The 21,756-nt window shown below is 39.0% G+C and overlaps 1 protein-coding gene across 1 annotated transcript in view; it reads left to right on the top strand.

Moving 5' to 3' along the window:
- Nucleotides 1-21,756, top strand: part of CPS1 (carbamoyl-phosphate synthase 1) — a 137,560-nt gene that overhangs the window by 6,571 nt on the left and 109,233 nt on the right. Inside the window, exons 6-10 of the mRNA XM_087923032.1 lie at nucleotides 3,419-3,508; nucleotides 4,499-4,627; nucleotides 13,295-13,401; nucleotides 17,171-17,312; nucleotides 18,180-18,257. Coding sequence (XP_087779158.1) covers nucleotides 3,419-3,508; nucleotides 4,499-4,627; nucleotides 13,295-13,401; nucleotides 17,171-17,312; nucleotides 18,180-18,257 — 546 coding nt within the window. The remainder of the gene's footprint in view (nucleotides 1-3,418; nucleotides 3,509-4,498; nucleotides 4,628-13,294; nucleotides 13,402-17,170; nucleotides 17,313-18,179; nucleotides 18,258-21,756) is intronic.

The following is a 21,756-nucleotide window of genomic DNA, read 5'->3' as shown; positions in this document are numbered from 1 at the left end:
TTAAGACTATTGCACCCAGAGATGAGCATGTTGGAATGAGTGAAGTTCTAAGAACATTGGACAGCAAAGGGGCTCAGTTCACCCAATAGGATATACAGCTATGGGTATGAATTTAATGTTTTCCCAAATAGCTAGCTGGATTATTTATGTAGAACTGATTTCTTTTGCCAGGTAAATGACTGTTCTATTTGGTATCTTTTAAAAAATACTTAAAGGGTATAAAATGAAAAGAAGACTCATTGAGATCTAAAAATATATTCCAGTTTTAACTATTTCACAGAATTAATTATCACCTGAAGTGGATGCTGTTGATAATCTGTGCCAGTGCAAAGAATGAGTGCTAAAAAGGCACTGACAATAGCAGGTGTAGATGCAAGCTGAACAGAACTTCAGTGATCCCATTATCTTTACAATTTTATTTTATTTTATAGAGTTATAAAGTAGCATCACAAGCGAAGCTGACAACAAGCTATTCAATTATAGCACACAATGATCTTTGTTTGTTTATATTTAGAATTTAGAATTATAAGTTTGTCCAGCTCAGCACTTCCTCTGTCAAGAAATAGTTTTCATATAAATCAATTTATGATAACATTTAAGAATTTTTATTATCAATAATAGGTTAGAAGAGTCTGATAATATTTTAAAGGAGGCAATAGGCAACTCTTGTCAGAATATATTGAAACTATGGAACAAGTTATTTAATTTTCCTTATTTCTTTTTCTGCATTTTCAGAGTCTGGGGACTAGAGTAAATTTAATAATTTCCTTGACATTTCAAAGGGCTGAGGTTATTTCCACAGAGTATGAATGAAGGTCAGGTTAGACGTGATAGAGGCTTGCTTGTGTCTTTTTTTCCTTTTAATCTGGTTACCCATATATGAAGTTTGAAAGTTTTACATCAAACAGTGTGAACAGAGCAGGAGTAATAAATCTTAGTGCTCTCTGTTTTTTTGCATTAAGTGGTAGTTGTCCCTTGCTAAGTAACATTTGAAAAAAGGAATGTTGTGTGGTATCTTCTTGAACTTGTATTAAAGGCATCTCTTGGAGGTTCATGACATTAATGGTCCAAGTCCATTTGGGTAATTTCCTGCATATCAAGGAACTAAAGATTTCAGCCAAAGATGTAAATGTAAATTATGAAAGAACTGTCACAGTAAGATGCCTCTTCTTTTCTCATGATAGGAACTATAAAGGGATGGGTCTGTAGTTGTTGTCTAGGAATCATTGAGATCTCCTCTGGCATGTAGCCTTGGCATTCCGGAGATTGAAGTTGCTGAGAAGCTCTGTATTGTAGAGTGCAATAAAATTCTGGATGAGGCCAAAAATTTAAGTTGCAGAGAAGAATTCTGCTTTAGTAGTTCACATGTTCTTTTTAGGTCTGCTTCTTTCTTTTCCTCTGAGAAGCTTCTATTTTCCTCCAGAATAGTGATAATTCACCTGTGAAATGATTCTGTTAAGAGATTATCATTGTTTCATGAAGCCTTCCAGCTGTGAAATATCGGTGTGCCAAAAGAGCCTGATTAAAAGGGGGTTATTAAACAGATAAAAATAGTTTGTTCAGCAGTAGATCAGACATGGACTTTGGGAAAATGTGCACTTAAAATCACAGTTGTCTTAGGTCCAATGGATTTGGCGAGGATGAGGAATGCTGACTTGCTTATTGCTGGAATGGAAACAAAATATAGGCAGCCTTAAGAACTACCAATAATTTGTCAATTGATCTTTATAAATGTGGGAGCAGTAAGGGTGAACATTGAGCATCTGATGGTAATTTTGCACAAAGTTTCTGAAAGAGCAGGATTCTATTTATAACCACATCATCATGATTAGAAGATTATTAAAACATGAACAAAAACATAGAATAGGATTGAATGAATTCCTTTTTACTTTTCTCCTAATACTAGAAGACAGCCACTCAATGAAATTAACATTGGGCAGTAGATTCAGAAAAGCTTTTCAAAGAGATTTGTGTTTGTGTGTGTGTGTGTTTTGCACATTACATAATTTCTACAAAGATGTAATGATATGACGGCCATAGATGCATAAAAGAGATAGACGGCTCTTCTAAAGCCTGGTGCCCACCAGATATCTTGAATTACATACCCTGTTACCTGTAGCAAAAACACCTACTTTGGTTGGAGCCAAGAAAAGTTCTAACCAAACATAAAGTTGATGGGTTGTGGGTGGAAAGAAGTATAAAGGAGGAATACACAGCATTTTAGTTAAGGATATGTATGCTTACATAGCTGACACTATGCTTTTTATTCTTTTAACCTGCTCTGGAAAGAGGAAGTGGTAACTCACATAAATTAAGTTAAATTTTAAAACGGTATGTTTGAATATCTGAAAAGAGTTTAGAATGGGGGATACAGGGAACCTTCATGTCCTACTCAAGATGTGGATCTGCATAGCCAATTCCAGTGAAGACAAATCTGATGTAGATGGCTCCTCATTCTCAACCAACAGGACTCTACTTTCATTATTCATGCTAAAAACAAAAGTTAGCAGTTTAAAATATTGAAATATGATATTCTCAGTACTACCTTCCTCTGTAATTACATAGATCTTTGGGGCATTTCACAGGCTGAATCAGTAGGTAATGAAATGAAAAAAAGATTGAAGAAACTGCTTGGAAAATCACTTCTGCTTCTCACAGTAGCTTCTGCTACTACTAATTCTATTACTGGTTCTCCTTCTCCATGCCCTCCTCCCTTTTGTGCCAAACAGACTACAGTTGAATTTGACTCTCAGAAACAATACTGTAATGAACCATTCACACCTGTATGGTTCTAATTAGTATCACCCAATACTAATTGGAACCATACAGATGTGAATGGTTCATTACAGTATTGTTTCTGACAGTCAAATTCAACTAAAGGAAGAGATTAATTTATACCCCTATCTATACCTGCCTGTATAAAGGACCTCTCAATATGTATGTAGCATCCTAAGGCATACAATGGGGCATCTTTCCTCAGGTTGAGGAAGCCTACATTCTTCCAGTATTTGAATTAAGGCTTCATTGCTGGGAATTCTCTGTGAGATGCTATAAGCTTCTTAAGAGAAGAGAACTAGAATGTACATTACATTGCAGAAGATGATGAATTTCAGGGAATACTGATTCTCAATGAAAAAAAAAAAACAGATAAATTCAGGAGAAATTCAGATAAAGCAAAATTCATCAAATGCTTTGAATTAAGGTTGACTCTGGTCTAACCTGTTTATTTGTTCATCCGATTTATATAGCTACCCATTTCACAAATATGACTCTGGGTGGCATAAACAACCAGTCCGATCAATTAAACAAAAATTTTAAAAAGAGTTTGATTTGATGTGAGTTATCTGCACCTGATGAAAATCTCTAGCTAACAAATAAGTACACGATAATGTTTTTCTTTTTCCTAACATATGTGAAGGAGGTCATAATATATGGCAAAGGAAATCCAATCAAAATTGTAGCTGTGGATTGTGGCGTGAAGCACAATGCTATTCGTTTGCTAGTAAAGGTAAATCAACATGTTTCTTAAAAAAATATTGATTCCTTTTCTATGTATCTGTGATTTATTAGTGTGTTCAGGACTAACTGGAAAGCCCGGCTTGCTAATTTCTGAAACAGCTTTTTATTGATGTAGTAGCAATCTGAAATACTGACATTGACACATTAAATTCTTATTGAAGTTGTTTGAATGTGTGTGTATTTGTATGTGCATATGCACACATTAATAGGGAGGGGAAGGCTTCTTCTTATGATGGGTTACCACACTGAAAAAGCCAACAACTGCAACTACTCCAGAAATGTGCTTTACTTATGTGAGGGACTCATACTTATATACAATGTGTTTTCAGTTTATTTTATCCTGAAAACTTTCAAGATTAATTTATTTTAAAGACTTTATTTTAAATATAGCTATATCTTGTTCAGTGACAGCTTTAGACAGTGACAGTTTGCAGTTACAATGGTGATGAAACAATCTTTGGTTTCAAAATCAACTTTGATACCAATCCTTTTATTGATGACCTTTGCAGGTCTGCAAAGCAAAGGAAAATGAGTAAAATTGCAGTTTCACTTAGCTACTGCTTTGCCTAATGACTGAATTACCAGTCCAATTGTGGTCACTCTTTATTTGAGAACAATTAAACCCATATTAAGCAAGGGCTACCTTTTTGTATATAGTTAACATCTATCTCTAGTATACAATTAATCAAGAATTCTTTATGGAGAAATGGTCTAGTAGTGGGATACTATTTAATACTGTTGTTATCTCTGAAGGTGAATATTACATTCAATTATTTATACTTCAGAGACAACCACAATGATTAAGAATAGAGAAAACTCTCCTTTTGTATTTGCTTGCAACCAACCAAAGCTAAGGGTGCTATATTGGAATGGTTTTTTCTCATGTTCAGACTCAAGAATGTATCCTATTAGCAGCATTGCATATAATCTAATTAATTGCCTAACAACTTTTGATGTTGTCCATCTTCTTTTGTTGTAGAGAGGTGCTGAAGTTCATTTAGTGCCTTGGAATCATGATTTTACCTCAATGGACTATGATGGACTTTTCATTTCTGGAGGCCCTGGTGATCCAACCCAAGCACCAGAACTAATTGAAAATGTCAGGAAGGTAAAGAGTATATATTGGAATAAATGTTTTTGTTACGATGCTGTTGATTTACATTACCCATGATTTGTTTCTTTATTTGCATTTCATTAAAATGCTATCGCTGAAATAAAGATGAAAAAAGTGGTGGATTAGAGCAAAACACGATAAAAGGAGACATGAAGGCAACACATTAGAGGACATTAAAAGGAATAAACATTTAAAAATGATTTTTAAAGCAGAAATAAGGAAAATAACATTGGCTTACTTGATCAGAGGTAAAATATGTTTTCTCTAGCAGTGTTAAATGACTTTTTCTTGCCTAGGATTTAGGATTTAAAGATTCGGTTATAGATAAGATATGAAAAGAAGATTTTTTTGTTTCTTAGAGAAAGTAGTATGCTCTTTTCTTCTTAAAATTGAAGGAAACTGTTAAACTTGTGAAGGAGTTTCTGAAAAGAGATGAAAAGAAAATGATAAGAAATTTAACTCGTGATAGTATTTGAAGGGATTAAAGATCAAGATTTTCAATATGTTCTTTCTAGTAGGTCTTAATGGAATTTTTATTGATTAAGTTTGAATGATGAGGCTTAAAATTGTTTATAGACATGAGATGAGATATAGGAAGAAGATTTGTTTGCTTTATTGTTTTATTTTTAGAGAAAAAATGTTACTGTGTTAGAAAAAGGAAACATGAAAAAGATTTATTTAAGATGTATAATACATATATGTATATTATATGTATGCATGTGTGTATGTATGTGTGTGTGTGTGTATATATATATACACACACACGCATACACATACATATAAACATAATATACATATATGTATGTATGTATATATATATATATATATATATATATATATATATATATATATATATATATATATGGATCTTTGGTTGTTCGGGTTTTCTCCGCGTAGATTCGAAGTATCTAGCAACGTTTCGATGAAGTCTCATTCATCATCTTCAGGCTTCTGTCTCCAGCTCTGTGCTTCTCAGAGTAATGGAGATTGCAGCTGCTTCCTCCTTTTAACTGCCAGTGGGGTGGGACTTGATTGGGTGGGGCTTGGCTGTGTTCTGATTGGGTGGGGTGTGTTCTCATTGGTAGGGGGTTTGGCTGTGTTCTGATTGGTTGGGGGTTAGCCGTGTTCTGATTGGTTGGAGGCGTGTTCTGTTCAGGTGGGGGCTTGGTTGTACTCAGGTTAGTCTTGGTTGCTGGGGGATTTGAGCTGGAGAGTTGTGATCTGGCTGTTTGACTTCTAGTTCGTGGTCCTGCTGCATCTTCATAGTGGGTGTCGGTTTGCTTCATGTATGGCTCGGAGGGGTTTGAAGTGGGTAGTGATGCAGCTGCAGCCATTTGGAAACCCGCCCTCATGAACAGACGAATACCTAACATGAAGAAGGACACCGGACCCACACCCATAAGAGCCACACAAGATGCCACCACCACACTTCCATGTAGAAAACAGACTCCCACCCATTCAGAAAATGAGAAAGCGACCATGGACCAGAAGCTGCACTGCAGCTGCATCTACCCACTTCAAACCCCTCCGAGCCATACATGAAGCAAACCGACACCCACTATGAAGATGCAGCAGGACCACGAACTAGAAGCCAAACAGCCAGATCACAACTCTCCAGCTCAAATCCCCCAGCAACCAAGACTAACCTGAGTACAACCAAGCCCCACCTGAACAGAACACGCCTCCAACCAATCAGAACACGGCTAACCCCCAACCAATCAGAACACAGCCAAACCCCCTACCAATGGGAACACACCCCCACCCAATCAGAACACAGCCAAGCCCCCACCCAATCAAGTCCCACCCCCACTGGCAGTTAAAAGGAGGAAGCAGCTGCAATCTCCATTACTCTGAGAAGCACAGAGCTGGAGACAGAAGCCTGAAGATGATGAATGAGACTTCATCGAAGCGTTGCCTAGATACTTGAATCTTACGCGGGAGAAAACCGAACAACCAAAGATCCACATATAAATACCCGCTGAGAACCTCAGAAAACATATATATATATATATATATATATATATATATATATATATGTATATGTATATGTATATGTATATGTATATATGTATATGTATATGCATATGTATGTATGTATATATGTATGTCATGAAGCCTGATGATGGCAGATGAGATTCTGCTGAAATGTTGCTACACTTTAAAAGCACAACTATAATGACGTGGGAAAATACCTGAACAAAGCCGAATGCCATACATGTAAGTACCCGTGAAAACTTAAGAAAACAAATATACATATATACATACATACATACATACATACATACATACATACATACATATATATATTTGTTTTCGTAGATTTTCACGGGTACAGGTATTTAGATCTAGGTGTGTTCGGGTCTTTCTGCATGTAAGATTAACAGTATCTTGGCGACGTTTCGGCAAGGTCCCACTCGCCATTCTCAGGCTGGTGCTTTTGGCTTCGTGCCAGTGCAAGCAGTATGTGATCGGAGCTGCTGTCTCTCTATAAATTCTGGTGGTGGGGGCTGGTGTGCTGGGCTGGTTGGCTGTGCTGCTGCCTCTTGATTGATTGATGGAGTTGATGTTGGTATAATGGGCTGTGTGATGGCCTTGTGAGTTTTGTTGTGGAGATATCCTGGATCTTGTGTTGTAATCTCCTGGGTCGTTTGTTTTGTAGTGATCTTTTTTCCATTAGCCTCTCATGTTTTAACGGCTTGGGTAATGGGTTGTGGGATGGGCTTGCGAGTTCTTTTGTTGTGGTAACCTGGGTCTTGTGTTGTAATCTCCTGGGTCGTTTGTGTTTTGAGCTCTTTTCCATTAGCCTCCTGTGTAGTAATGGCTTGGGTAATGGGTTGTGTGATAACCTTGTGAGACTTATTGCTGTGGTATCCTTGGTCTTGTGCTGTGATATCCTGGGTCATTTGCTGTGTTGCAACTTCTTGAGTTCTTGTGGTGTAATTTCCTGAGTTTTCTGATGTGATATCCTGAGTGGGTGGCTGTGATGTAGCATTCTGGGTTTTAGTCTGGCTTCAAGTTTGGGGTCTGGGTCTGTGTTCTTGGCATGTGTCAGCTTGTTTGGTTTTGCGGTCGGGGGGTACAACAGCTGGCGAAGCAGCCGTGGTCTGTTTTCTGGATGGTGGTTGTCCTTCATTTATAGGATGGGTTTGGGCCTGGGTCTGATGAGGGGGATTGACCGCTAATCAGTTTCAGCTCTCCAAGTTGTAAGTTGTTTTATCTTGTCCCAAAATAGAGGGTGGATTTTGCTGCTCAATTCCAGGTGTAGTGTTAGCAAATCTTTGTTTAACTGATCCAATTGGAATCTCTTGCTGTGGAGCTCGTTCCTGAGTAGAGCCATTTCAGTTCTTTTCAGGATACATTTAGTAGCTGCTGTGCTGTGATGAAATGTTAATTTGAAGCAGGTTGGTGTTGCATTGTTGTCTCTGCAGCTGCATAGGAATTTGAGGTCACATAGTATTCCTGCTCTTTTAACTTCCAGCTTCTCATAGGTTTTGGTCTGGCTGTTTATTTCCTCCCCGTAGAGGTCTGATTTTTGTTTTCTTAAGTTTCGCGGGTACTTACATGTATGATATTCAGCTTTGTTTGGGTATTTTCCCACGTCATTATAGTTGTGCTTTTAAAGTTGTAGCAACGTTTCGGCAGAATGTCATCTGCCATCATCAGGCTTCTGTATTGTGTTTGTCTGTGGGTCAGACTTTCACAGCCGTTTCAGTTTTAAATTTGGGGCTAGCCTACTGCTGTGCCAGAATGGTTTTTTCTTCATCCTGATTGGTTGGGAGTCTTGGTCTGTGTTTATTGGTCTTGGAGTTGGTGTGTTCTGCTTGATTGGTGTTCCTAATATCTTCTGTCTGTTTTGTGGCCTTTTTTGTCTTGATTAGCTGGCAACATTGTGTTCCTGTATTGGAGGCTTTTAGTGCGGCTTGGTTCCAAGTAAATGGACGGCTATCATTTATTAGGAAGCTAGGTTTCATCTGGGTGCCTGGTTGGGGTGTGTTTGAGCTGGAAGTATTGGGGGGATCTGTTTGTGCCTAGGTGTTTGCCTGGCTTGCGATGTGGAGATATTTTTGTTTGTGAGTGCAGGCTTCCAAATAATTGACAGTCTGTGGAATCATCTCTTCTATTCATGCTTTCAGGTCTTTTTTCAATCTCTATGGCTTCTCTGATAATTCTGTGGCTGGGGTTTTCTATAGTGGCTAGGGTTTTGGTGCCATTGAAGTCAATGCTATGACCTGTTGCTTTCATGTGTTGGACTAGTGAGGAAGTGTGTTCCCTGACTATGCACCCTGACCAAAGTACTGACAGCCAACGGCTTCCACAAAAGCAAAAATATAGGCCTGATCCACAAAAACACACTGAGACATAATAGAGACCTAGAAGATGAACAGATTTATGGAACAGCTGTCCTGCCCTACGTAAGAGGTACAATAAACAAAATCAGATTGCTTATTGTAAGATACTACACAGGCATCACATCAAGACTGCCTTCAAAACAAATAGAAAAATAGCAGTCATCCTAAGAAACCCCAAAGATAAAATTGACCTGGAAAACCAAGGCATATATGAAGTCCCCTGTGCATCATACCCTGCCATATACATCGGACAGACCAATAGAAGAATAAGTACCCACCTTGATGAACACAAAAATGCAGTAAAAAAGCTGGAACACACTTCCTCACTAGTCCAACTTTAAAAGCACAACTATAATGACGTGGGAAAATACCTGAACAAAGCTGAATACCATACATGTAAGTACCCGTGAAAACTTAAGAAAACGTGTGTATGTGTATATATATATATATATATATATATATATATATATGTTTTCTGAGGTTCTCGCGGGTATTTGTATGTGGATCTTTGGTTGTTCGGGTTTTCTCCCGCATAAGATTCGAAGTATCTAGGCAACGTTTCATTTTAAAGGAAGAAGCAGCTGCAATCTCACATCACTCTGAGAAGCAAGAGCCGAAGACAGAAGCCCGAAGATGATGAATGAGACTTCATCGAAACGTTGCCTAGATACTTCGAATCTTACGTGGAGAAAATTGACAACCAAAGATACACACACACACACACACACACACACACACACATATATATATATATATATATATATATATATATATATATATATATTCTAATTAGATTAATTTCTTATCAAAAGTTAGAAAAGGTGATAATTTATTAAAAATCTTTGTACTTGGCTTGATGAAGGGGAAGTTGTTTAGTGATATCTATGGTTTATACTTTTTCTTCCCCCTTTTTCTCTCTATACTTTTTCTTTTTTATATTTTTGTTAGTTTGCATTAGCTTTTTTATCATAAAACTTCAATAAAAATTATAAGAAAAGAAAAAATATACATAGAAAATAGAAAACAGATTGCAAACCGAGACAAATTTGCCCAACTAAATTTTAGAGTAGAACAAAGAGACATGAGTTATAACTAAAGAAACTGAGGGTAATGAAGGGGAAAAAAAGAGATATTCAAGTTTTTTAAAAATAGGGAAGTATTTTTGCAAAGATGAGCACAGTTAAAGGCAAAGATATAATTTACAAAGAAGATTTGGCACAAATATTATCAGCAATGTCCAAAATGATCCCCCAATTGTTCATATCTACTAACTTTTAATTATTGAACTAGAATCACATTCTGGAAAATGACGTCAAATGATGGTAGAAATATTGTTAACAATATTTGGCATTGCCAAACTATTTAAAACTGCAACATTTTATAGTTACTCAACATTTGTAAACAAGTATGGAAAATCCAGTAGAGGCAGGGTTGGGATTCAAATGTTTAACAACTGGTTCTGTGGGTGTGGCTTAGGTAGTGGGTGTGGCTTGGTGGTTATGTGACTGGGTGGACATGGCTTGCTGGCGATGATATTGGCTGGGTGTGGCCAAATCAACATCACTCAAATTGAGGCGCGAATCTCCTCGCCTGGCCTCTCATGACTGTGGCGATGCTGCAACAGTTGTAACTGTGAAAAATGGTCATAAGTCACTTTTTTCACTGCCATTGTAACTTTGAATGGTCACTCCACTCCACAAGCAAAGTACCAGCAAAGGAGGGGAAAAAACCTCCAGAGAAATTCCTGAGACAGGAAGTCTAGTCCTGCCAAGAATGTAGTAAGGGTTAACGGAGAGGCAGTTTCTGTAAGCAACACCAGAATGTTTCCTTCCTGCCTTCCTTACAGGATTAGGCCAGTAATTTCTTCTAACAACCAGTTCTTCAAACTGCTTAGAATGTTAACATCCGGTTCTAGCAAATAGGTGCAAACTGGTAGAATCCCACCCCTGAGTAGAGGTCAAGGAAGTGGGAAAGTAACAATTTATATTCTAAATTTATATTTAAATGGCCACTGTTAAATTAAAGAATGCTTGAAAACTGAACAATTGCATTTAATTCACACGTTAGTAAGTTAATTCTTTAAGATCATGCGATCCAGTTTTCAACAATAACTGCCAGAAGTGCAAATTGGATTCAGAAGAGGAACCTGAGAACATCTAAGGCCACATTGGTAATATCCAAGGAATAATACAAAAGACAAGGGGTATTAAAAAAACTAGATACCTGTTTTTGTTTTACTGATTACTTCTCACTGTATCCAGGGGTGTAAAACTAGCGGTCCACAGACTGGATGCATCATGTGCAGGCCACGCCTATCCCGGCTCTGCAAAAGCAAAAACCAGCACGATATATCACATGACCTGATCGAATTTTACACCTGTGGTATAGACCACAACAAATTGGGAATAACTCTTCAAAATATGACCATGCAAACCATTTCTTTTGCCAACTGAAGAATTTGTAAGATGATTAGGAAGCAATAGTTAGAATGGAGCAAATGGCTCAATATGTTGATAGGAGTAATAAAAGTTGCAGGCTGTCAGCATGTTTATTTAACTTATATGTAGAATATATCATAAGAAATATAAGATGAGAAGAAATAGAAAGTGCAGTTAGTATTACCAGGAAAAATATCAGTGAGCTCACATATATTGGTGATTTATCACAGTGGCTGGTTGTGTGGAAGATAAGGTTTTTTTTGTTGAAGGGCAAGAATACAGTACAGAAGCTATATTGCTGCTAAACATATTTGTAACAACCTGTAAGATTACAGTATGTCAGTAAGCAATGCCAACCCAGTAGAAGTAGACAGAGAAGAAGGTGGAGTAATAATAGATTTTATTTTCCTAAATTCACAAGGTATTTTAAATCAGCAAATAGCATTCTAAACAACTGAAATATAAACAAGAAAAAATGAACTTTTATTATTTGGATAAATAGTCAGAATACTCAAGTGCACAGATAGCGCAATAACAAAAATTGTATTGCCAAGGCTATGATTTTAACATAGGATTATGAAAACCATATCATCAGAAAGGGTGATCAAGGAAGAACTGTCAGAGTTTGCAGCATATCCGACTAGCACACAAGTAAATAGTTCTGCAGGATTCATCCACATAAGAAAAACTTCTTTATATACAATACCATACAGCAGAAGTCAGCATACAAAATCAGGAACACAGAAGCAATATTCACAGAAGCAAGTCATTACAGAATAGAGAGATACAGAGGCCAGAGTTACAAAGGCCAAACCAAATCTTATATACAGTTCAGCAAGTCTAAGCCATGCCCAGCCCCCAAACTGTCTCTTATGGCCCCATACAAACAAATATTATATTTCAGTTTTCAAACATTCTCCATTGGCTGACCTGTTACCATGTCTGTTCCAATTCATGAATTATACTGTCAAGAATGAATGCCTTGTGATGCTAGAGAAAATTCTTGAGAATACCTTGTATCACAAAAACAATTAATTGAAAGCACTAATAATTAAGCTAATCTTGAGTACTTTGGAAAATATTTGAAAAAAAACCAAAAGCAATGGAAAAAAAGGCTGAAAGATAAGATAAAAAGAGGTTAAGAAAAGGCAGGTTTGCTAATACTATACTGATAACATAAACAGGAGCGTAGAAAAAGACCAAACAGCAATTACTATACTGACAGATAGGTCTGGTAAATTGATGTTCACTGGATCACAAAAAGCTGGAACTAAATGAACAGCAAATGATCCTTTTCAAAAATGTATTTTCAACAGACCAAATCAGCAAATAAAATTCTAAACAACTAAAATGTACATAAAAGCAGGGTGATTGAAACATGTAGCACTAATATGACAAAACAATACAAGCTCTAATCTGAATGGTTGCTAAATAGCATATTAATTGATACTGCACTGCAATTGCTTTTAAACTCACAATACATGCATTTTTTTTAATATCAAGTTCTCGCATCCTATTTCAATAGTGGTGGTGGGAGCATAAGAACTAGCCCACTTCAAATTAGGATTGTTTCCTCTGCTGCTTCTACAGACCTCTGCATGAAAATGTATGAAACAATAGCCTTCTTTTAAGGCAGATTTTCTGCATCTCTTTGAACTAAAAAAGGTGCCCTGATGCAATTTTCCTTCCCATAGTTATTAAATATGTGCAAATTACTGTCCAGGAAGAAGCTGGCAATTTCATTTTAAAAAGGGGATTGTTTAGAAATCAATTTAAAAAACTGTCTGTAACCAGAAAGAGGTTTTTTTTTTTTGTTATCTCTGCAGGTGTAAGCTCATTTTTAGTCATTTTTGATAGCAGTCTTTCCTATCTAGGTTCTTAGAAATGATCGCCAGGAACCTTTGCTTGGAACCAGTATGGGGAATCTCATTACTGGATTGGCAGCTGGGGCAACATCCTACAAAATGGCCATGGCAAACAGGTATGAGACATAATGTGCACAACTTCAGGAACCAAGAGACAGGAATGTCTTTAATGATCATCCAGTACCAATCTTTTTGAGAGAAACTCAGCCAAAGTATTCCATATTTACTAAAAAGCAATTTATGTACCTTATGAGAATCACATCTTTTGCTACTTACTGTACATTGTTTTTTTCAAAGCTGGTTTCTGGTCTAAACTTGCTATTCTTTTATGCTACAGGTAGTCCTCAATTAACAATTGTAATTGGGAATGTGAATTCCATAATTAAGTGAGGCAGTTGTAAGACTTGATGTCACATGATTGTGCTTCCAGTTGTAGTTGTTAAATGAAGTTGCCTTTTGTGACTTCTCCATTGACTTGTGGGGACCCTGAGAAAAGTTATAAACATGGATCCTTTGACTGTGGGATGCTGTAACTATCATAATTGCGAGCTGGTTTCCAAATGCCTGAATTGCAATCATGCAATGACTGTAACCTAAAAACCCACTGTAAGCCTCCTCATTCAACACCATTGTAACTTCGGATAGTTGCTGAGCAAGAGGTTGTTAAATGAGGACAATGTTTACTGGCCAGACAGAAGTTCCTGAAACTCTCTTGTCAAACTCTCTCCCTGTAGTAAGACTAGAGTGGACAGACCTGCTGGAGGACAGAACTAGTAGTATATGATAGCTCTATAGAGGCAGAACAAGGGTTCCAAGAGCACTTAAAAATTACAGTTTGAACAACACTTTTTCTTTTATAATATAGGTTTTACTCAGTGGTGGGATTCAATTGTTTTTTACTACCGGTTCTGTGGGTGTGGCTTGTTTGGTGGGCTTGGAGGTCATGTGACTGGGTGGGCATGGCCAACTTGGCAAGATGGTGCGGCACCTTGCTGTGAGTGACATCGAGTTGGCCATGCCCACTCAGTCACATGACCGATGTTGCAGAGACAGGGTGATTTCCTATGTACCTTCCCCACTTCCTCTGCCTGTGGGCTGACAAAAAAAAAAGCCCAACTAAAGATCACGACTGCCTGCCAAGTCTGCCTCCTAAATGGGTTATGTTTTGGGGTGGTTTTTGTTTTGTTTTTTTGCCAGAAGCCCCTCTGAGATAAATTTGCAATGCCAAATCTTACTGTACCTCATTGTTGCAGTGCTGCCTATTGCTGCTGCAGCCATCTGCGAGAGCAAAAGTAGCAGCACCGGGGGCAACAGGGGCATGTGATGGGTCCCTCCACAGTCTGGGTGACAGCCAGGGCTTTGGCACCTCCTCTTTTCCTCAGAGGCGTGGTGTCTGCCTCCTTTCATACTCCTTGTGGAGGGACACACATGCCCATCACCCCCGCTGCCACTACACTTCCCCTTGGTTCTTGGCTTCTTCCATGGAGGCGCTCTTAAAGTCGACCTTTAGATGGTCCCAGAACATCTGCCCGCCTGCCCAGTGCCCATCTTCCCAGAGCACGCTTTCTTCCTTCTCCTGGTAGATACGCCTCTTCCACTCAGCCCAGCCAGCCAGCAGGTGGCCACATGTCCCAGGGCTTCTCGCCCCCCTTGTCACGAGATGCCTGCAGCTGCTGCGTGCTTTTTTCAGTGCAGCTGCAGTCTAGCAGCCACACCAAAAAAGGCATGCCCTGTTCTATGTGCTGGGCCAGGCAAGTCTGAGCAGCCAGTGCAGAGAACAGGGTGGTGCCAGACCATTGGAGAAGCGGAGTGAAGCCAGAGATCAGTAGCTGCCTCTTTCGCAGCGCAAAACTCTCCCCAAATTGGCTGGGTGGTCTCCTCTTTCTCTGCCTGTTTATCTTGTATGGCCGAGGGGGAGGAGACCAGCCGGCCAAAGGGGTGGCTGCTGGAAGTGATTCTTTTTCGGTTTCCAGCATCCTCTTTCGGGCAGAAATCCTCCCCCAACCAGCCAGTTGGTCTACTCCTCCTCGGCCATACAAAACAAATAGGCAGAGAAGGAGGAGATAAGCCAGCCGATTCGGGGAGGATTTCTGCACTGCGAAAGAGGTGGCTACAGATCTCTGGCTTCGCTCCGTTTCCCCAGCAGTCCAGTGCCACCCTGTTCTATGTGCCAGTTGCTTTAACTTGCTGGGACCAGCACGTGAAACAGGGTGTGCTTTTTTTCTGTGCGGCTGCTGGACTGCAGCATCTCATGACAAGGGAGGTGAGAAGCCCCGGGACATCTGCCCACCCACCTGCTGGCTGGCCGGGCTGGGCTGGAAAAGGCGCATCTGCTGGGAGAAGGAAGAAAACATGCTCCAGGCAGGCAGGGAGGTGGGTGGGCAGATGGCCCAGGGCTGGAGCGGCTGCACACATAGTGCACATGTGCAGCAGACCTGAGACATCCGCCTGAGCTGCAACATGGCCGCCATGTGGTAGGGAAAGCCAGGAGAGTGATCGGGGCAAGTGATTGATCAGGCAACCGGGTGACCGGATTGGGGGTGGGGCCAGCCAGAGGTTACCACCGGTTCAGCTACCCATGCCAAATCACCGCTACTGGTTCACCTGAACCAGTGTGAACCGGTTGAATACCACCTCTGGGTTTTATTTAGCGACAAATCCAATTTACCAAAAATCTACAGCCATTTTAGTCAGTAACTTCTACCCTGTAGCATTTGCAATTACCCTTTCCCATTCAGTGCAGTAGCCATAGCAATAATTGGCCCCTTCACTGCCAAAAAGCAAATAATCATGTAACAGACATCTAGTGAAGAAGTTGCTATGACTTCAGAAGCTCATCTCATGGATCTTGTGTAGTTTCCTTCTGTTATATACTGAAATCTGGGTTATTTAAAACTTATCATAGTTAATTGTGTTGGCCTTTGAGGAAAAAAGTAATAAAGATTACAAAGACAAGTGAATGACCAGAATATAATTTGGAGCAATAATTTTATTTTATATTTAACATTTTTCCTGGAGAGCAGTAGCAAACAGTAGAATTTTTGGCCTTTAAATATGATTAAATATACTGCTCTGCTGCAGAAAGATATTTCCACATATTTATTCTACAATACTATTTCTCATTCAATTTATTGAAATTAAAATTCCTTTCAACAATGTATTTCAAAAGAAAACATGGAAAAATTCTCAGATGTGAAGCGTGGTGTTCTTGCCCTTTGGTTAACAAAGTCACCACAAGAATCAGGTGCTCTCCTGTTTCTCAGTGAGCAGCCATTTCTGTAGGGAGATGCAACTTCCCATTCTTGGAAAGGAAAATGTCACCAAGGAGCTTTTTAACAGGTTGCTTAGTAGGAGAGCCAGTTGGCCTAGTGGTTATGGCATCAAGTTAGAGGTTAGGCAGTTGTTAGTTCTACTCATCTTAGGCCCAAAGCTAGTGGGCGTCTTTGGGCCAGTCATTCTCTCTCAGCCCTAGGAAGCAGGCAAGGGCAGGCCACCTCTGAAAATCTTGTCAAGAAAACTTCAGGGGCTATCCAGGTAGTTAGCAGTCACCAGGAGTCAACACTGATTCAAAAGAACCCCCCTCCCCCAAAGTGTGAGAAACAGGAATGCTTCAGAATAATGGTAACAATGTGATTTACCATTTATGTAATCCCATCTTCTTTTACTTCCTCCAATGAAATAACCTCAAAAACAGCACTCAAAAGAAATGTGAATGAAATTCTCAAGCAACTTGAGAATAAAGTAATAAAACAAGCTCTTTCACAAAGGAAAATTGCAAAGCAAACTTTGACACAATGTCAATTAACTCTGGTCATCTTCCCTTGCTTTTCGCTCCCCATGTGTGATTTCCTTAACAAACAATTCTTTCTCTCCCTGATTCTTCAGAGGACAGAATCAGCCAGTTGTGAATCTGTTAAATGGACAAGCTTTCATTACTGCTCAGAATCATGGATATGCAATTGATGGCAACTCTCTCCCTTCAGGCTGGAAGCCTCTGTTTGTGAATGCAAATGATCAAACCAATGAGGTAAGGCTTCTTTCTCTGGGTATCTGATGTCTGCTCATCAAAGAACTGGCTAGCATCAGTATTGCTTGGATTATCAATCCCATGAATTCTTAAAGATTGTTTGCCCACTTTTCAATGAAATATTTATCTTTGGTAAATTACTGGAAATTTTATACTGGAATTATATAGAGAATACAAGGCAATACTTTTATAGGGACCAGTCAAAAATCCAAAATGGCATCTAGTCATATGATTTCCTATTCATCTGCATGTATGTTGGAAAGGGAAAGGGAGGGAGAGGAGAAAATGCTTCTGGACATGGTGGTAATCTCTCTGTAGTTAGCAAAAGCCTTCAGTTGAAATAGGGGCATTTTACAGACAGAGCATGTTTGATAGAAACTGAAGTTGCAGCAAGTCACGAGGAAAGAAAGATGAAGTTATTTCTGTTTCTTTGAAAGTTATTCAGAAGTGCAATTTGCATTCATTGGAACTCAGAGACCTTTTCTGGAAAAAAGCTGGTAGTATTTCTCTTAGTAAACCAGGGTTTATTTTTAGATTCTGGACCCAATAGACATAGGTGATTGTCCTATAATAGAAGTAGGATGGGGTAATATTTCTGTTAGGGTTGTATGAATGACAGATTCAAGACTTATGCAAAACTCAGTAAATCTTACGGATACTGTGGTGTTCATTTCAGGGATGAATCTACTGTAAATGTTCACTAGAGTTGCTCATCTGTTTCCTGGACCAATCTGAAGATACATTTCAGTTCTACCTCAAAACTGTATCAAATGCTTAGTCTTGACTGTATATTGCTAACAAGAGTATTTTACAATTATTTTTGTTGTCAGGAAGAAGACTAACATTACTTATTTTTTTATACTGCAGGGAATTATGCATGAAAACAAGCCAATCTTTACAGTGCAGTTCTATCCAGAAGGCAATCCAGGGCCAACTGACACTGAGGTATTTGATAGGGTGATTAGGAGAAAATAATACAATGATCAAACATCAGAACCTTATTCCACAACAATTCCTCCCATCTGAAACCAGAGGTTGCATATTGTGTACATTCAGCTTCGTTCAGGTCATGCTTATTGCCTGAACAAAGCTGGTTCAAAACATTTTGCATAGCATCCTTCTTTAACATCAGAACATACATATTAAAAAAAAACAGGTAGCAACATTCTATTACTGACATTGAAACATTTCTGCTGCATAGATTACTGCAATGTGCTCTGCTTGGGATTGCCCTTGAAGACCACTTTGACAATCCAACTTTTCAAAAGTACAGCAGTGTGAGCAGTGATGGGCATACCTTGATATTTTGTGAATTACACAGGTTGCTATTTTGCTTCTGGGTGTGATTCAAGCTGCTGGCTTGAATAACCTCTACATGGCATTTGGTCTGGTTGCTTAAGGGACCACCTGCCTCCTATACAGAATCTGCCTGGTTGAATCAATCTAGCAGGGTTGGCACACTATGGGTTCCTTCAATTAAACAATATCATCTCTCAGAGCCCTGGAATTATGCCTTCTCTGTCCAATTAAAATAGCATTAGGATCTCTGTGTTCCGCTTTTCTGTGACAAACATTCAATCAATTTTATGGTTGCAATGTTTTGCTGGTGTTGGCTTATCATATGCACAGTCTAATTAAAAGAGTCCTTTTTTTTCTGGAGCATGAATTTCATTGGCAATTCTTCATTACTAGACACATGACCATGGCCATCTTTAAAAAGTGTATGCAGATTTATATTCTTCCAGATACTTGAGACATACTTTTCTGAAATCAGAAGACTATCAATCTTGTTCATTTAATCTGAGTGGCTTTTCCAAATTCCCTTGGCTTTATCTAAATGCCTTAAATTTACAAAAATTGAGTTACTGCCAGGTAGATCATCCTCACTACTCTCCCCCACCCACCCAGTTCCAAGCTGTTTGTTCTTGTTCTGATTATGACAAAATGAGGAATGAGGCATTTGAAAGTTTATCTTAGAATAGGCAACCACGTCCAGATTAAGAAATGTGGAAAAAAGTGTTCCAAAAGGTCTCCCTCTTAATTAACCCACTTTAACTAAGAATGGAAATGTATTCTGACATTTTTTCAGGTTTCTATATTCACCCCAGCCTAGCAGTAAAGATATTGTCCTGAAATCTGGTCATCCTTGCTTCATTGGATTTGCCAGCTACATGTAATTTGACACTGGACGTCTCTTTTTTCTGGGTCTAAGCCAATTTTTTGAGACTTCAGGAGAATTTTCCACTTGGATGACAAGAAGGATGACCATGAAGTATTAGTACCACTCTATAAAACCTTAGTAAGACCACATCTGGAATACTGCATCCAGTTTTGGTCACAACATTGCCAAAAAGATGTTGAGACTTTGGACAAAGTGCAGAGAAGAGCAACTCGGATGATTAAAGACTGGAAACTAACCAATATGAAGAACAGTTGCAGAAACTGGATATGGCTAGTCTAGAGAAAAGAGGGACTAGACATGATAGCAGTATTCCAGTGTTTGAGGGGCTGCCATAAAGAAGAGAGGTCAACATTTTTCCAAAGCACCAAAAGGCAAGATGAGAAACAATGGATAAAAACTAATCAAGGAGAGAAGCAACCTGGAATTAAGGAGAAACTTCCAAATAGTGAGGACAATTAACCAGAGGAACACCTTTTCTTCAGAAGTTTGTAGGTGTTTTGTCACTGGGGATTTTAAAGAAGAGACTGGACAGCCACTTGTCTCAAATTGTATAGGGTCTCCTGCTTGAGCAGGGGGTTGGACTTGAAGATTTCCAAGCTCCTTTCAGCTCTATTCTGACTGATTGATTGAAGGAGAATTCTGGCCTTAACTTTCCCAGTCCTGCAGTAGTTTGCTTGATAACAAGCTATTTACATGATTGCAAATGACCAGCAAAGACAGGCCTATAATAAGAAGCAGAGCAGTAGACATTGGAGGAAAACCAGCAGCAGTGAGAATGGAAAGAATTAGGTTTATTTTTACTACCTCAGGCAAACATACACAGCAGCAAGAGATAAGAGCATTTCAAAAATATAGCACAAATACCAAAATGGAGAGGAATTGCAAAGGTTTGATCAAATAACAGGACAAAGGAGCAGGGGTGGGATTCTACCAGTTCTGTCCACCTCTGTAGAACCGGTAGCTCTGAAGAGCAGCAGACAGCATACATAGAACCGGTTCTATGTCTGCTGATGTTTTGGCCCACCTGCCCTCCCGTGCTCTTACCTGACCTTTATTTCCTGCTTTTTCAACCGTAGCTGCTTTGCGCAACACAGCTGCAGTTGAAAAAACAGGGGGAAAAAATGCTTTTTCAACCACTGCGCACCTGTGCACAGTGCTGCTCAGCTGTCCAGGCAGCTAGCTGACAACGATATACACGCATGTGCGTGCAAAACGCAAAATCACCAAACCAGTAGTTACACTGGTCGGATCCCACCCCTGCAAGGGACTACTAAGAACATGGCAATAACTGTGAAGCAACCAGCAGCTGGACCAGAAGAATTATTTATAGCAACCAGCAATTGTAAGAGAGGGTGTAAATATTCCATATTGAGCCTGTTCCCAGCCCACAATGGAGAACTATCAATCCTCATATGAACAGTAGCTCATGTGTTCTTCTCCCAGAACCTGACCTTACTGATTCTATGTTTCTCCCAAGATTTGGATTCAGATCAGAATCTGGTCACTTGACCTGGCAAGGCAGGAATTAGTTTTACAGTATCAGGGCTACTAGAGCTCATATCTCCTGATGAACTTGCTTCCTCCTAAGGTATTACCCAGCTATATCTAAAGAAGTATCTTAAGCCAGGGGCAAGACACAAGTGGAAACTTTACTGATTCCCATTTTCCATAGTCATTAGCTTTATTTCCCAATCTTCTCTTATTCCAACCCTTATTTTTCTTTATAAAACTTTGCCTTATTATTTAAGTTTTTGGAGCGCAGCACTATTGGTGGTTTAAGCCATGGGTGTCAAATTCACATCATCACGTAACATATTGGGACTTTCCCCCCCTTTGTTAAACTGGGCAGGGACGTGGCCAGCATGTGTTGCATCTGGCCTGTGGGCTTAGTTGTTGCTAAGATTATAGTTCTATGTAATACTTTATATTAAACTCTACAGTTCAATTTGTATAGGTAGAACGGGGTCCCAATTACTGATCTTTGTGAAAGAAATGCAGTATATTTCTTACTGTCTTTCTTTCCCCTTGAAAAGACCTATTACTTTTCAAATGCATTTTGAACACCTTTTCCTTATTGAAGTTGTAGAATTATGTAAATGAATTCACATGCACATTTTCTTGTTCTCATATTTGAAATGAAGCTTAATCCCCTGCCTGTGATTTGTCCTGGTAATCCCATGAGCAATATGTTGAGTAATTTGGTGAGTGTAATAAGAAAACAGCTTCAGAATGTACAAGAAAGGTAAAAAAAGGACCTAATAG

The sequence above is a fragment of the Pseudonaja textilis genome, chromosome 1 (assembly GCF_049901715.1).
Source record: "Pseudonaja textilis isolate UNSWEBS1 chromosome 1, rPseTex1.2, whole genome shotgun sequence".
NCBI lineage: Eukaryota > Metazoa > Chordata > Lepidosauria > Squamata > Elapidae > Pseudonaja > Pseudonaja textilis.
This window is presented reverse-complemented; position numbering and strand designations above follow the sequence as displayed.